The sequence below is a fragment of the Archocentrus centrarchus genome, chromosome 20, assembly GCF_007364275.1.
Source record: "Archocentrus centrarchus isolate MPI-CPG fArcCen1 chromosome 20, fArcCen1, whole genome shotgun sequence".
In the NCBI taxonomy this organism is placed as follows: domain Eukaryota; kingdom Metazoa; phylum Chordata; class Actinopteri; order Cichliformes; family Cichlidae; genus Archocentrus; species Archocentrus centrarchus.
This window is the reverse complement of record NC_044365.1, coordinates 23,975,453-23,991,951: the sequence shown is the minus strand read 5'-3', so window position 1 is coordinate 23,991,951 and position 16,499 is coordinate 23,975,453. Positions and strand designations below refer to the sequence as shown.

Genomic DNA, 16,499 nt, shown 5'->3' with positions numbered 1-16,499 from the left:
CTTTCTACAGATAGACACATAGTTAATGTTGTGGAGGTACTTTTGCTACCCACTGCACCAGGGTTAGTTTGAACTCAAATCACGATTTTTTTTCCTTTGTTGTTTAAACTCAAACGCATAGGCCAGTGCCCAGAAAATAGGAAGGATTTGTGGAGTGTTATCAATAACTTTTCTGACCATAAAGATGAAGTTCTGATGAGTGAGTAGTTTGTCTGGTTTTGTTTTTTTGTGTATAAAAGTGAGTACACCCCTAAGAGACTACACCCGTAAATGTCCAAATTGAGCACTGCTTGTCATTTCCCCTCCAAAATGTCATGTGACTCATTAGTGTTACAAGGTCTCAGTTGTGCATAGGGAGCAGGTGTGTTCAATTTTGTAGTACAGCTCTCACACTCTCTCATACTGGCCACTGAAAGTTCCAACATGGCACCTCATGGCAAGGAACTCTCTGAGGATCTTAAAAGATGAATTGTTGCGCTACATGAAGACTGTTATATAAGCTGCACACAGACTACTTTTCATTTTATCAGTGTCATTTTGTCAGTGTTGTCCCATGAAAAGATATACTTAAATATATGCAGACATGTGAGGGGTGCACTCACTTTTGTGATATACTGTATGAGATGTGGTGTGGCACTAAGGGTCCAAAAAAATATCTGCCCCGGGATCATCACAGAGTTTTTATGCCTCTGTTTAAACTAAACTATAACTGAAAACAAAGCCTAAAAATAAGTCAACACGGACTTTTTGCTTCACATGGGACACAAGCTGCTGGTGTCTCCTAGGAGAAAGTCTTGTGCTTTACCCATTCATCCACCCTAACCTCCTCCCTATACCAACACTTTTCCCTTTTTATACCACCTTATCTGACTTCATGAAGCCTTCTGCCTTGAGGCTTTCTGGCAGAAACCCTAAGGGCAAACTTCACCCACTAGCAGAAAGCTGACCAATGGAAAGACGTTTCTTTTTGTTTTCTGTTCTAGTGTTAGTGTATTTATGTGATGTTCAAACATATGGAATGCAATTATCAACCACAATATTTTGGATTATTCATGAGTTTCAAGTGCTGTGGGCCGGTCTGTGATCTCAAATGTGCTTTTCTCTGTATTGGAAGAAAAAGAAACCAGTCCCACACTGGGACAATAAATACAAGTCTTTGAATGCCTGAGGTTGTTTCCTATCAAAAGGTAGCAAGCATTTCCTCTGTTTTTTATGATTCACACATGATTTCATGTGTGTGAAACAGCACATTCAGTTGAACAGGGAACTGAATTAGTTTCCTTGTCCAATTTTTAGATTAAATCAGATTAAAAGGTTGCTGTTTTTGTTGTTTTTCATTGTTTGTTCTTGGTGTGGAAACTGTCTACTCTTCCTTTAGGGAGCAAAGTTTTCAGAGTTGATTGAGACTTGACAAAAGGAAAAGGAAGTACCTAGCACCACAGTCCCTTTCAGGGAACCATCTCCAATAAAACTTTGATATTGTGGCAGACTACATGTGTGCTTTTTATAGCAAAAAGGAAGATAAAAGTTTAGGGTTTAAAAAGGCTTTTTTTTGTAATAAGAAAAATAAAAGTGCTAAACTTAAATTAAAAAGGCTTTATTCATAACAGGATTAACATCGGTGTAAATGCTCTAAAAACCTCATCAGCCTTGCCAAAATAATGCATGATAAAAACCATTATGTTTCTATAACATTACCCTTCCATTAGTGTTAGTAGTTCCCCAATGCAGGTGGAAATCCTGACTTTTCATACCTTGAAAAAAAATTACAAGGAGAGGTTTGAGGGTAAGATTAATCCATTAAAAGCATGTTCATTCTTAAATGATTATAAAAAAAAATGAAATGAATACTATGAATATTTAAAGCTGTGGGGAAAGAAGCAGAAAGCATTTAAAGAACAGTGAGTGCATAAGAACATAGTGTGTTTCTCTCTGTGTGGATGGTGCAAACAGCAGAAAATTGTGATAGATTAAAGGTAATGTATTTTCTGAAAGCAAATCTTAATATGAACCTATAATTACCTAATACAAGTACCTTTCATTTTATACTTTTCACTAATGTTTTACCTAATACAGAATTTAGTAAATTTACTGGTACTTATACGGCACTTTTTTTACACTACGATAAGAAAGTAAGTGCTTTCTTACAACAAGCTTCATTCACCCATTCACACACATTCATACATGCGGTTTTTTCTATGCCTAAGCACTTTTAACCCAACATTCACACCTTCACACTCCGATGGACAACTCGGGGTTCAGTATCTTGCCCAAGGATACTTCAACATGCAGACTACAGGAGCTTGGAATCAAACCACCGACCTGATGGTAGACAACCCGCTCTACCTCCAGAGTCACATCGCCCCAACCTGAAAAAGAAAAGGCTAAAAAGGTCACTTTGAATTTAGAGGAAATGCAGTTACATGCCAAGATGTCACATATAACATTCCGATTAATTAATCCTGTTAATGATGTATGTTTTTTTTTTTTTTTATAGAACTAATATTGAATCAACTTCATACCTTATCCAGATGTGCAGCAAATATTTCCTCCCCTCAGAAACCATTGTAATGACCTGCATGTACCCTAGTAGTAGTAGAGGGCAGAAACATGCCTGATTTTTTAATAGCCTGCCAGTGTCTACCTGGCCCTAACAGAGAGGGCTCGCTTTCCTGCAGCAAACCGATCGCGGGAGCTGGAGTTTCCCCACCCACAATGCATCATCGCTGCAAGTCCATCTCTAGCATGTCTGTACCCTGGTCGTGAATGGAAGTCGTTGCCGCATAGAAGCTCTTGTAAATCTCATATTTTACACCGTGATAATGGTGAAGTACTGAAGGTTAAATGCACTCTGCATTATTGTAATCAGACTTTAAGCGGGACGGGCCTTGCACCATGTCATCCAACGATCAGGGTGAGTAATGTCAGTAGATTTTGTCGATAGTGCTAAGTTAGCTGTAGAGCTAAGTAAAGCTAACTTAGCTATTAACACACGGCTGTTCTGAGGGTAGGCCGCGTGCTCACTCCCAGCTAAACCAGCTTTGGAACGAAAACGAAAATAAGGAGACCAGAATACCTGACACAGAGTTGACTAAATAAGCTTAAGTGAGTAAGCCACTAGCTGTGAGGAATTTCCGCAACCCAAGTGAATAAATTGAGCGCAAAGTCGAGCACTGACGCTAGCGTTTAATTTTTTGGCCTGTATTTGCTAACATTATTAGCAAATACGCTCGCTACCAAGCTGGTACCTGGTGGGGTAAAAAAAAAAAAAAACAGAAAACGCTTTATTCCCGCATATCTAAGGTTAATGTGAAATAAAGCAGGTGTCTTGTTTGCTACAACGTTTTTCCTGAATTTTTAAAGTTGATATAATAGTTCTATAATGACTGGGGTTTTTTTGTTTTCGCCGCAGCAGCGCTTGCATCGACAGCTAATTTTGATGGCTCAAGGCAAGTGTCATGAAACAAAACAAGACGCTCTGTTATGGTTGATCAACTCTGTTAACGTACCTAACTACTCACAAGGTGCTGGTTATTATTTTCTGGCTTTATCGCCAGGATTGGCGCTAAACGCACAACTGCATATGTCTATAAGGGCACTATGACGCAGTTAACGGATGCGTATATCCCCACAGTGGTTCCTACATTGTGTTTGAATAGCATTGCTTTGTAGAGGCCATCTTAAGATACCACTTACAATAAGAGTCCATACATGTGATTACAAGACGTACAAGTTCATCCATCAGGTGAACACTGTGATCACTTTACCAAAAGTGGCGTCAGTTGGATGTTGGATGTGAACGTGACTGCAAGGCCAGACTTACCAATGGTTTTGTCTCCAAGTTAAGACCCTCTCAGCGATTACACAAAAAGAAAAATCTAATGTGTGTTTGGTAGCACAGATAAACCCGTACAGTTAAATATTTTACACAACAGTTGAGATCATATTTTTCTGCACATCATTTCACTCAGTGGCTTGAGACTACATTTAGCACAGGAGTCCATACTGACTTGGATAAAGTAAGTAAAGGGCTACACATAGAATAACTGAATTGCAGCCAGCAGTGAAAATATTACCAAGCAAATACTATAATAACATTTAAATTAGACTATGTCTTGCCAAACATCTGATAATGCACCAGAAACACATTACACTGGGATAGAGCAGTAAAGACCCATTTGACATGAGTTTTCTTAGCAAAATGCAGCTTTTGTATTTTGCCCGTATGTGATCTAGCAAGTAGTTATGCTTGTAAATCTTATTTTGATTGTCCTTTCTACCAGCAAGAACATACTGGAATGCTGTAACCTTTCTCTTGGTCAAGTCCATATGCTAAATTAAACAGTTCTTTCTCTGCACCTCGTGAATGCAGAAACTTGTTTGGGGGGGGAGGGGGGCATAACTTCAATGCCAAATTTAAGAGTTTTTGAGTCATGCCTGTAGGAGTCCATTAAACAACTGAATTGTGCATAATCAGTTGTGGCTGTCAACCGTACAACAGTTCTGCTTTTGAAATTCATAGAACTCAGGGCTGCTTTTCCAAGATGTTCTTTAAATATGGCACCTTTATCAGTCTGTTGCATCAGAGTAGAAAGCACAGAGACAGAATAATTAGACCAGAGAAGACTGACTTATTAGACAGACCAGATTCATGAGCCCATTTTAAAGCTGCTAATTTGCCCTTTCAGTAGAAGAACTTTTGCCGGAACAGGAAATGTGCAAATGTAAAAATTAAAATTGATGATGGATGAATTAAATTTTGCTGCATTATTTTCAGGGTCTTAAATGTAGTGCAGGCTAGCTCAAACAGTTATTCATCTCTTAGCACACTTCCTGTGGAAACCTGAATGTCATCACTTGTGTGTGTTTGTGTGATATATGCTGCCTGCAACAGTTGTTAGGTACTTTCTTAGACAAGCTCCTTTCACTGTTGCCATAGATTTTAGCACTGTAGTAGGTTCTGTGAATGGTAGAAATGGGGCAGTCTACCAGTGACAGTTCATTGTTAAACTTGTTTTTAATGGTTGGTTGTGTTTCTGTTGGCTGACATGCTTCCATTTGCTTTATCTTTATTAATTATTGGAATATTTTGGAGGGAAAGACATGATATGTTAGTTCATTCAGTTTGAATACTCTGAAAGTGCAAAGCATTCTCGCTACAGATACACTCTGCTTCCTACTGTCAGCAGTGACTCCACTATGCAGTGTAGTTTTAAACACTTCACTGATAAAACAGAAAATTATTCTGAATTACATCATATAATTTACCAGATAAAAGTTCACGCTCAGCTGTCTGTCAGGGAGCACGCAGTCTCAGTCATGAGGATGGTCGGCTCAAGATGGGTAAAGACATGAAAAGTTCATGGATGCAGAAGAACGCCTGTGTGCTAAACTCAATATTTAAATCGCAATTAAATTACCTGAGCCTGTCCCAGTTTTGTTGAAGTCAATAGAGCAGAGCACATCTTTATATCCACCCATCCTAGAATTAAACTAGATTGCAATTTTCTTGGCTGAGACATTTTTTTGGTTTATAAGTGTGACCTGCTAATACCAGTTTTTGCCAATCCTGATTTTCTTTTTAAGAACTGTAATTGACAGCATATACAAATAAAAATCTGCTTTTTCTTCAATGCAGAATTATTAAAGTACTTGAAAATTATTCAACTTTACCATTTCTCCCAAACTGCAATAGGTTAGAGGATCATCTTTCCCTTAAAAAACAAAAACCCCTCTCATAACATATTGCACTGTTACTGGAAGGAGGTACAAACAATTAACTGAATATAAGTTGCTATACACCCACCTTTACCTGACATATTCCATCATCTGAAGCAAAAGCAGGTGCAGCAGAGTTATATAAGAAAGCATATGCCAGCTACTTAGTTCATTTTCCATCTCCATAATTTTCCTTGTAACTGCATTGATCCTTTGCTCATACCAAGGCTGCTGGCTCATGGCTGGATCTGAGCTCTGAATAGCTTTAGCTTCAGTAGCTTATCTTTTGTTAGCTTCTTTAAAATGTCCATGTTCAGCTGGGTGAGGGTGATTTAAGTGTCTGATTTTGTTTATTGTTAATAAAGCTTTTTTGGCTGGTCCCCCATAGTTTACTTTGATGAACCTTGTGTTTTCACTCACGCTGAAGAGCTTTTATGCTAATGGTATGTTAGCATATGGCATATGACTATTTGCCTACACTGCTGTGTGTGTGTTGCGCCTGCATAAAACAGGCTGGCTGGTAATTGGACACGTGGGAGGCAGACCAGCCAGTTGCCAGTCAGGGCCACAAATGCTGAAAATCGTCTGATTCTGGTCCCTGGCCAGTCACTCATTGCATTTCTAATTTAAACAATTCCAGTTTGTCAGTATTGGGAGCATTCCTCCCTGTTTTGCTCATATAATGTCTGACTTTTAGGGAATCAGGGGTTGCCTTTTCCCTCATCTGCTGTGTAGTGATGTTCTCGTGAGAAGAATTAGCCTGACAGATACAATGTAGTGGCGAGTTTGGAAAGCCTGCTAAAATTGGGTGCATGTAATGACCTAAGGTTTGCTGTTGATCTACATTAATGTTCAAGCAAAAGGAGACAGGATGGCAGATGCAGAAAAGAAATGATTGCTCAGAGAATTAGAATTAACATTTTTGACAATTTTTAAATGATACCCAGCAGCTATGGGTAGGGGTTCAGTGATGTAGTCAAAAAATTCTATGATGATATTTTAAGATAAAAATCAAGATTCATGTTCTCAGTCGCAGTTCTCCCCCCAGACATAGGTGGAACCCACATAATCTAATGTCTGTGTCCTTTTACTGTCCTGATTTTATTCAAAAAGTTCTGATTGGATTGGTTACAGTTGTATCAAGGCCTGGAAAGTTTGGACAGCGCCGTTATTGATTTAATGGAGTTCAAATCTGTGCCAGCTCTAGCCATTTTTAAACAGAAGCTAAAACTGTGATATTGACCACTGCCTTTAACTAATCAGCTAACTGTGCCTTTTTGTTGGCACTGTACTCTGCACTCCTGTTTATCCTTTTTTAAAAATCTGTTCTTAATCCATATATTTTCTTTTAAATCTTTAAACCTGGTTTTGTCAGTATAATATCATATATGCCAAATTAAGATTGTCCATGACATAAGACTGACAGATTGACCAGTGTTTATCATGAAAAAGATTTTTTAGGAGTTTGTCTGAATGGAATGATGTTGGGGAAAGAGTACATGTAGCAGTGTGTGTGTGTGGTTCTCTAGTTTTGATCAGTATAGAGATCAGTTATTTGATCATTGATTTTTAGTGAGAAAACTGTTTTTATTGCACTTTATCATGAAAACATGACCCTTTCACAAAATAAAGTTGCTCCCCATTCACCTAAATTCATTGCAGTTCTTAGAAGAAAAATTTTAAAACTACCAAAACTTAACACAAAATGAAATCATTAGGGCACTGCCTTCACCTTTAAATTGGGCTACATTTCTGTTAATGAAAACATCTTTGCAGACAAATAAGGTGTTTATTTACCTGACATAAGTGTGTCACCCAGAAGCAAAATGTCAAGTCTTTCATTCCATTCTTTGTCCTTGGATGATGGAGCTGACTAAAACTTGGGAAAAAGTAATTGTGCAAGAGAATAACAGATCTTTTGTCCATGTGTACCATTTTCCTGAAGTCTTCATTATGCACAGTGTTTATTGGACACCTAAATTTAGCCAAATGTGATTGTGTTGGTGATTTCAGTGCGTCTTTGTGATGTGCTGCACAAGCTCACTTTCATGGAAGTTGATATTAGATGATTCATGTTAGCAACCATTGCATTGTTTTTCTTGGCCTAAGTTAGTTGTGTTGCTTTGCTGCACAGACGAAACTCTAGAGCACTCTTTGCATTTGATTTCTTCATGGATAACATCACTTGCCCTAAAAATATTTTCAAACAACACCTTCACTAATCCACTTTGAGGTGCAAGCTCTTCACCTCCTGCTGTGCCAGACATTTGAATTTTGTTGTATTTGTATCTTTTAATGTAATGATACTCATTCGGACTAGTCTAGGAAAATTCAAGCTTCGTGGTGCAGGGAACAGGTGTGATTGGCACGTGGTCAGGCACTGATTTAGAGTGTGCTTGATTTGCTTTTGCTTTGCGTTCCATTGGGGGAGCACGCGTTTTCAGTGTCGCTTGATCAATTTCATTTAATTGTGGGAAGCCAAAGGCTGATTGAGATTAAAATTCAATTAATTGTGCAGCCCTATTCTATAATGTTAGCAGGGCTTTACATATCAAAGGAATTTCCCAACTTTGGGATAAATAAAGTATAGCTTCTCAAAAGTACCAGCTTCCAGCCAAACATTTGAATACTAATTTAATTCCTGATGGCTACTTTAATATATATTGATTTACTTCAAATCAGCTTAAACATGATGTTGGAGAAACATGCCTGTCTGTATTAGTCCTGCCAAGATATAAATAAATGTGTGGCCTGACGCAAAACTGAGATGTGGTATCAGTAGAAAACAGACACTAGTCCTCAGTGTTTTTGACCAATATTATCAATGTTATGCGTGAACGAATGCATTAATTGCATTATTTGCACTGGCAGGGGGCCTCCTCCGTGTATACCAGATGCATATTTACACTAAAACAAGCAGTGTTGTCAGAATAAAAGGTCCATGATATATGAGGAAAATATGGATTATGCTTCATCTTAACACTGTAATTTTTGTATATATATGTTTTGGGGTTTTTTTTGTCATTAAGCAGTTATGCAAGCCAGTGCCAAATTCCCCAAATCATGTTGAAAATGGAAATATAATTCCTGAAACTTCCTGATCAAGTCTTTTTTGGTTATCTTTTCATGGAGTCATTTTATCCAGCTTAATGTGTAACAAAGTGATTGATTAAGGCTCACTGATGACATACATGATTTGATCTTAACAGATCTGTGCGAATGATGAAATAGTGGCCAGGGCCAGTATCCTGCTTGCTGCATATTCTTAAAATCCTTGAGGAAGCCTTCTGCCAGAATATTGAGTTGCTCTTGTGAGAGTTAATCTGTAAGCACAACTGTCGTTCTTTCGCAGATTTTGACTTTGATGAATATGACAAACCTGGTGCTGAGCGGTCACGCAGGCGGAGAGGTGAAAATGATGATCTTGAGAGGTAAATCATTGTATCGTGTTTCCATGTCTTTACAAGAATAGTTGTATGCTATATTAAATGGTACAACCTTCTGCTACCATTGAAATTTGTGTCATGGATTTTGGCCTATGTTTCAAAACTGTTACACCCCTTGTATTGGTGAAATGGCAACTGAAACTACTTATCTTTTATAGTAATCATATAGTTACTATTAAGTCTCTAAACACAAGGGGAAAAAACTAGAGCTACAGTTATAATTACCAATTAAGCAGTTCTAAATATGTTTTTAAAAGAGTTTAAAAGCTTTAACTTAATATTAGAATAGGGAGTTCACAGCATTATATAAGGCAGCACTAGTTAAGGTATTACTCTCATGTCTGACTCTGCTTACCTGTTATTGTTTGTCTTTTCTCTATAAAAGCGATTTGGAAGAGGATTTGTTGGAGGAGGATTGGCTGTCGGGTAAAAAGGTGAGAATAAGCAAAACATCTTTGAATGTCACGTTTTTTGGCTATGTTTTATTGGTTGACACCAAAAAAAACCCCCAAAGAACACTTGGTTTGTTGGGATGATTTCTCTGCTTACAAACCGGAAAACAACATCGGAAACATTAGGTGATGGTGTTTGTGGAACATATAGAAAATGACGCGAGCAGTGGACTTGGAGCAGGTGGCTCCTCCACAGGGGGAATTGTTGATGTGAACCAGGAGGAAGTACAGTGGACAAAAAAGCACTGTGTTGACCTGTCCAGATTGCCTTCACCACATGGGAATAGAGCATCCTTTGGGGTTGGAGGTGGTCCCCTGCCCCCACACCTTAAACAGACACACCAACTTGCATACACAACTGAGGGAGAGTATTTTTTAATTTTTTTAAATGGTAACACCATAATGGGCCTGTGTGTTTCTTTCAGAATCCATCAGAAGTGTCAGATGAAGAGCTGAATGATGATCTTCTCAGAAGTGATGATGAAGAAGTAGATCTGAGGTAATCTACTAACATCTGTGTTCTCATCTTTGCTTAAATTTCCATCATCCCACATTTCTGTTTTCTGGGATATTAAATGTTTGCACGCCTTCTTTTCAGTGGTCAGGATATCAGCCTTAATGCCACATACAGCACATCCTATGACCAGCAGGACAACTCACAGGAAGCAGACTACACAGATGACGTTGTGAACCTGGGTGCAGAGGGCTGTGAAGAAGGGGATGTGGAGGAGGCGGAGGAGTACCAGCAAGAGGAGGAAGAGACATATACAGAGGAATACAGCCAAGAAGATGGCACAGAGATGTCTGAAGAACAAATGGGTTACGCTGGAGAGCTAGCAGAGACTGACGATGACTATCAGGATGGAGTGCTAAACATCCAAATCAATGAGCCCATTGATGGTGAATTTCAAGTGAGTTCTCACATTTCCTCACTTGTTAAAATCTATACGTGTATACACACACACACACGCACACCCTCTTCCCCTTTCTGCCCAGCTCTATTGTATCCAAGAGATAATGTCAGTTTTCTTTTCTTGGTAAAGGGACAGTCAGGATTGAAAATCTATTCAGGAGAAGGAGATGTTGTTTGGTGTTTTTTGGCAGGGGAGGATTAGATTCATTATCACTTCCTGCCAGTTAATTTCTCCATCTTGCTGACAAAGTTTTGTTGACAGCTTGTTTGGCATGAGGTAATGCTCTGCTGTCGCCTCCAAATCCCTGTGCCATTGTGACCTTGGGCCTTGTATCTTTGGGGGAGTAAGAAGCTGCTTTGTGTCACAGAGATGTGCTGCCAATCGGCAGAGGTTAATGTGGGGGGCTTTTATCTCTGTCTTTAGACTGGATCTGATAAAGTCTCATGCAGGTGAAAAGATTATTGACCTTCCTGAGGACACTCCATACAGTTTTCTAATGATTGATGTGAGTTTCCCTTTTATTCGTTTTCCTTTCCTCTTAGCCCAGGCTAAGAGGATCAAAGATAAGACCAGATCCATGCGCAAATGTCTGTTATGGTCCATTTACCATGGTGTGATTGTGTTTGTCACCTGACAGAGATATATTAGCCTACCTCCTTTCTTTAAACAAAGATAAGATGCTGACCTTCTTAGCACAAGTGCCTGCCTATTTTGGATTTTGGGAGATGTCTGCAGGTGTGGATGTGTATTTCAGTTATGTACAATGACTGTTTACAAGGTCACTAAACTGCATGGCCTTGACATTTTGCTCAGCGTGGTATTCATTGAGCATTTTGTGGAACAGTTTAAAGGATTAAGCTGTTGTGCTCCCTTGGGGCTTACTGTCCATCCGCCTGGTTTGGTCGGAGTATTCCCCCCCCCCACCCTTCTTCTTTTATACGTGGTGCTACTGCTGGCAGGTTAATGGAGCACAACACCTAACAACATTGTGAGACCTACAGTCTGACCTTATTCAGCAATTGGTATTTGTTAGAGGGTGTTGTGCAGCTCGGATGCTGGAATCAGTGGCAGCTCATATTCCACCTATATGGCACCCTTTGTGTGTTGATATTTTTTTTTTTTTTTGGACTGAGTTGTGTATTTGGATCACAACTCAGTGTTTGCATCATGGGTTGAAGTGAAATCAGCGTGGACAGTAACAGAGTGATTTGTGAAGAGTCAGTCAATGATATTTTCACCATCATTGAAGCGGGGAGGAGTGTTTTTATCTGCGCCTGCATTTCTGTATATCATGTCAAACATTTACATCTCATTGAATTTCAAATGCTGTCAGGAATAGTAATGAAGCCTTGCTCCCACTGTTATGATAATTTGGGTTTGGAAGGGGTGGGGTTGTCTGGTGCCTCCCCAAAAACCTCACCATAACATTTTATTGTGCATGCTCTGTATGATTTTTTTTTGTTGTTGTTGTTGTACTTTTTATTTTCATGAGAAAAGTTCAAATTTTCTTCATCTAAACTGAGTATGTCATCATTGAGCCCTCTTGTATTTATTTTAGCTATTCTTCTCCTCTGTTTATTTAATTTTTTTTTGCCTTTCACTGAAACAGCATTTTAAATAGCTGTTTTCATTTTCATCAGAAACAGGGGGGAAAAAAACCTGTTTATCCAGCCATGTCTGAAAAGCAGTCACCAATTGCTTGCCCTAATCAAAGATCTGTTGCAGATTTATTGATACATATTAACTGCTTCATCTTTAAAGGATGAAGAATACGAAACCCCTTATGGTGATGGGCCTCTTGATGAAGATGGAGCCCAGCAGGAGGAGGGCCCAGAGGAGGACACAGAGGAGGTAGAGGGAGATCAGCAGAATGAAGAAGACACCGCTGAAGGGACTCAAGTCTATGACACAGAGGAGGTATTCTGAGACCGTCCACTTTAGATTGTGTTTTTCAGTGTTGAAACAGGAACAGCTGGTGCAGTTGAATAACTGCCATTTAGCTTGGGGTTTAGTGTTGTTAGCTGGGAGAATATAGAGGTTGATTGGAAGCGATGGGAGTATGTGCTTTAACCATTAGGCTACTGGCCCACAACTTTTGTATAGAGCTATAATCAGTAAATACCAACTTGAATTTTAGGATTTTCATGCAGTTAAAAACCATGATGAAATTAAACACAACAAGCCATGTTTTTGATCACTGAGCACAATTTTCAGACAGTTGATCCCTGAAAAAAGGTGAAGTAAATGTTAGGATAGTAGATAGTAGTTCTATTTTTAACATCAGAGCATCTCTCCAGGGGGAACGCGAGGCTATGCAAGAAGAAGAAGAAACAAGGGAAGAATCGGACGAAGAAGATGAGGAAGATGAAAAGTCTGACCGCATACGGTTCAAATCTGAAAGAAAGGAAGGTGTTGTTGTGCGGCTGGCGGATGCAGGCGGTAAAAGGAGGAACATTCCTGAAACACTAGGTACAAATGATTCCTGCTGGGAATAATGTCTTCTTCATCCACTGACAACCTGAATGAATCCTCAAAAATTTTTCTAACATTGAATCTCACATCTATACTGTTATAGGTTTACATTATATTGCTTAAACCTGCATTCATTTAAGTTTTTCAGGCAGTTAATGTTTGGGTGTATTTTTTCCTGTTCCACGTATAAACAGAACTGTCAGAGAAGGCCAAGCGAGATTTGATGGAATTCGAGGAACAAGAACGGCGGAAGAAAGAATATCGTCACGGAGGTGGAGGTGGAGGTGGAGGCAGAGGCAGAGGTGGGGGACGAGGAGGCAGAGGAAGAGGATGTTTCCCTGGGTTTGACGTCGGAGAATTTAGGGCAGGAAACAGAGGACGAATGAATGACCAGAGATTCCCCCCAATGGGAAACATGGGCATGCAGGTAAAGCATTGTCAGGTCATCCACGTGAATGAAGGGTTTAAAGGGTTAGTCTATTTGGCCGCAAAGAGTATTGCATCACCCAGTACTGTGTTACTTCTCTGTAAGGGAGCATAAGGGCTTCACTGAATAGGATGATTTGAAATGGCTCAACTTTTTACCTTCTTGTATTCGTCACAGTTACAAAGCAGCGTGTCTAAGTACTTGACATGTATTTATTTTGCTGTTGCTCTCTTTCCTATCTAAAAGCAGCACAGCAATGGTTGATTACACATGGAAAAAAGTCAAAATACTCTGCTCTCCTGTAGTCAGTGATATATGGGGATTATAGAAAATGATTTGGCAGTTGTTCATTTAGACAGTATTATAAAAAAAAAAAACATGTTTGCTCTTTACACAGGATTGAGCTCCAACCATTTAATCTTTTGATATACATTTGTTACTAGGGAAATAGTCACACTGAACACGTAACCATAATATGCCTGCGTGCATGTGTGTGCAAGTAACCAATAATTTTTCAGCACAACGTGGGCCATTTTATAAGCTGGTATATGATATAAATCGTTAAAATGTAAATCAATTTATCAAATGAAAATGTTATCTTTTTTTTAAATGTAAAAACCTGTGTAGGTATGTTGAGTTTCTTAACATTTTTAGCTCAAGGCCTCAGGTTACAAACAAAAGTATCAGTTGGGTGTTTGCCCTATTGTTCACACTGTGATTAAAGTGATTCTTTTCAGGGTTAGATGACATCCAACTCCAGCACTGCATTATTTTAGGTTGTATTAATTAGTGTTAATAGGCTGTAAAATTCAAAACCAAACGTAAACACTGGAAATGAAAATTTAATGGCACAAGGATGGCATGCCAACACCACAAACATCCTGCTGGCTGCTTTTAATGAGTGTGCGCTTTTTTATAAGGCACACTAGTTGTCAGGTTTAACCATTTGACTAATTTGGTCACTGGCATGTTTGTTTGCTTGGTAAACAGATTGACCAATTATCAAGGACCCATTTGAAACATCACTTAAATATATAATTGTTTTTTTGATGCATTGATGGTACAACGATTTCAATGGTAGTATGACTGTTTTTGGTTTTTATTCTTAGTTGCTGTAACATATTTCAAAGATTTTATATTTTGACTGAAGGTTTTCAGTTTTGTCAGTTTTACATAATCTAATGTTAGACTCAGACTGCAGAATACCTACGGTGTCTTGGTGCTAGATTAGGCAATCATAGCCATTAAAAAGTTGTTGTTTTTACTTTACTGATCATGCTTGCTGGCTTTCGTGATGTGTGATGTCCACTCAGCATCATCATTCCTCTTCCCCTTTGCCGTACTTAGTTTTACACACGTAGAGTTCTCTGTGCTCATAATGGTCAACGTCACAGAAACGATGAAATGTTCTCAGAAATGTTCTGACATGGCAGGTTGTTTATCAGGACATCATGAGTTGGTGCTAGATGCAGCATTGGTTGTCATCTGTTATGATTGTTCTCGGATTAACAGGGCAGCCGACTTCATCTGTGCCAGGCCGTAATTGGGCTGTTATCATGTGGTCTGAACCCAGCATAAAGAAAACACTTGTACATGTGATTTTTTTTTTTTCCACATTTTCACTCTTGCTGTTGAATTGACTTGTTGGTGTGTCTTCACATCATAACAGAATCCAAAAGAATGAAAGGTGTTTTGACAGGTCCCTCTTCACTTCTTTTCTTTCTCTTTCCAATTAAAAGCAGTCCTCCCGAATGCTTCCTCCTCATCAGCCTCATCAGCAGCAGCTGCATTCCCCGCAGCACCACCCATCACGCCCAAGCGGACATCCTCCCTACCAAGATCATGGGCGCCTACTTCCTCAGCAGCCCCTTCAGCCCCTCATCCCTCCACACATGGCTCATCGCTCCCCGCCGCTTCGACCTCAGATGGATCCGCCACCACGACTGATGAATTCCCCACCACCCAACTTCCCTCCACATCACCAGCAACAGCCTCCACAGCCCAAAAACATCCACATTAACCCCCACTTTAGAGGGCCTGCAACATCCTCTGTTCAAGGTAATTTTACTCAGTGTTTCACTTTTATTATTTAAATTAATATTGTTCTCTTATTCCCAGTGTTTCCCAGGCTTCACCAGAGTGCTGCACAGTATTAAAACTAATTTTTCTGTTTAACTTATAAATGCAGCAGTTCTGTGCATTAACGAGGAGATCAACCCAAGCTTTCCTAATTATATTGTTGCATCAAATGACAAAACCTTACAACAAATAGCGCAAAGTTTGAGAATGTGAGAGAAAGACATAAAGATCCACAGTGGTGTACAAAGAAGAGTCATATTTGTTGTGTGGAACTTTTTAGAGTGAAAAGTGATGCGCATGTAACATATGTAACACAACACACTAAAAGTCAGGAAAGACTGCTAATCCCAGCTGCGCACAGAAGCAGCCAAGCATTGACCCAGTCAAAGTTCCCAATGTTTATCGTAACTTCATTGTCTGTAAATACCTCTCAAAGCGAAAGATGTAGTTTATTGAACAGTTTCTGATGTACAAACTGCAAGTAAACACTATTTTGCCCCAGGTCCTCATCTGGCAAACCTTTAGGCTGCGAGGGAAAAACCCCACACAATGCAGCCACACACCTGGGGGTGTGACCTGGCCAGTCTGCCAGTCAGATTGTCCCCTTAGTGCTGATGGTGACTCTTCAATCTTTGGCCTGTGGCAGTGCTGTGTGGATTGTGGTTGACTGTCTCTTATAAAGCTAGTGAAGTTTTTATCAGAAGTTGAATGTGCTTCAAGTGGCTGTTTATCTGTTTTCTTTGTTATTAAACCACAGTAACTTTCAATGGACACAGTTGGACATCTTCAAGTTAAACATTCATAGAAAATAAGCACAGATATAATCTGTTTTTTTGCATGTTAATCTAGAAGTTGAAAATTTGGACTTGAGCCTGATTTCCATATGCTGCGAAAACCAGACTAAAGCCCGGATTAAGCAATGTTTCTTAATGTCTTTAACTGCTTTCTGAAGTAGGGGATTCACAAAGTTACCTCTGCACGACTCTATATT

At 39.3% G+C, this 16,499-nt stretch overlaps 1 protein-coding gene across 3 annotated transcripts in view; it reads left to right on the top strand.

Annotated features, from left to right (window-relative positions):
- The first annotated feature begins 2,738 nt into the window (after positions 1 to 2,738).
- Positions 2,739 to 16,499, top strand: part of rbm33a (RNA binding motif protein 33a) — a 31,060-nt gene continuing 17,299 nt past the window's right edge. For 2 of the 3 annotated variants that reach the window (XM_030756164.1, XM_030756162.1), the window contains exons 1-9: positions 2,739 to 2,914; positions 9,071 to 9,149; positions 9,550 to 9,598; positions 10,042 to 10,115; positions 10,215 to 10,527; positions 12,292 to 12,447; positions 12,828 to 12,999; positions 13,197 to 13,429; positions 15,169 to 15,487. In XM_030756164.1, the coding sequence (XP_030612024.1) occupies positions 2,896 to 2,914; positions 9,071 to 9,149; positions 9,550 to 9,598; positions 10,042 to 10,115; positions 10,215 to 10,527; positions 12,292 to 12,447; positions 12,828 to 12,999; positions 13,197 to 13,429; positions 15,169 to 15,487 (1,414 nt within the window). In that variant the 5' untranslated portion in view covers positions 2,739 to 2,895. The remainder of the gene's footprint in view (positions 2,915 to 9,070; positions 9,150 to 9,549; positions 9,599 to 10,041; positions 10,116 to 10,214; positions 10,528 to 12,291; positions 12,448 to 12,827; positions 13,000 to 13,196; positions 13,430 to 15,168; positions 15,488 to 16,499) is intronic. The other variant, XM_030756163.1, reaches the window with a different exon arrangement.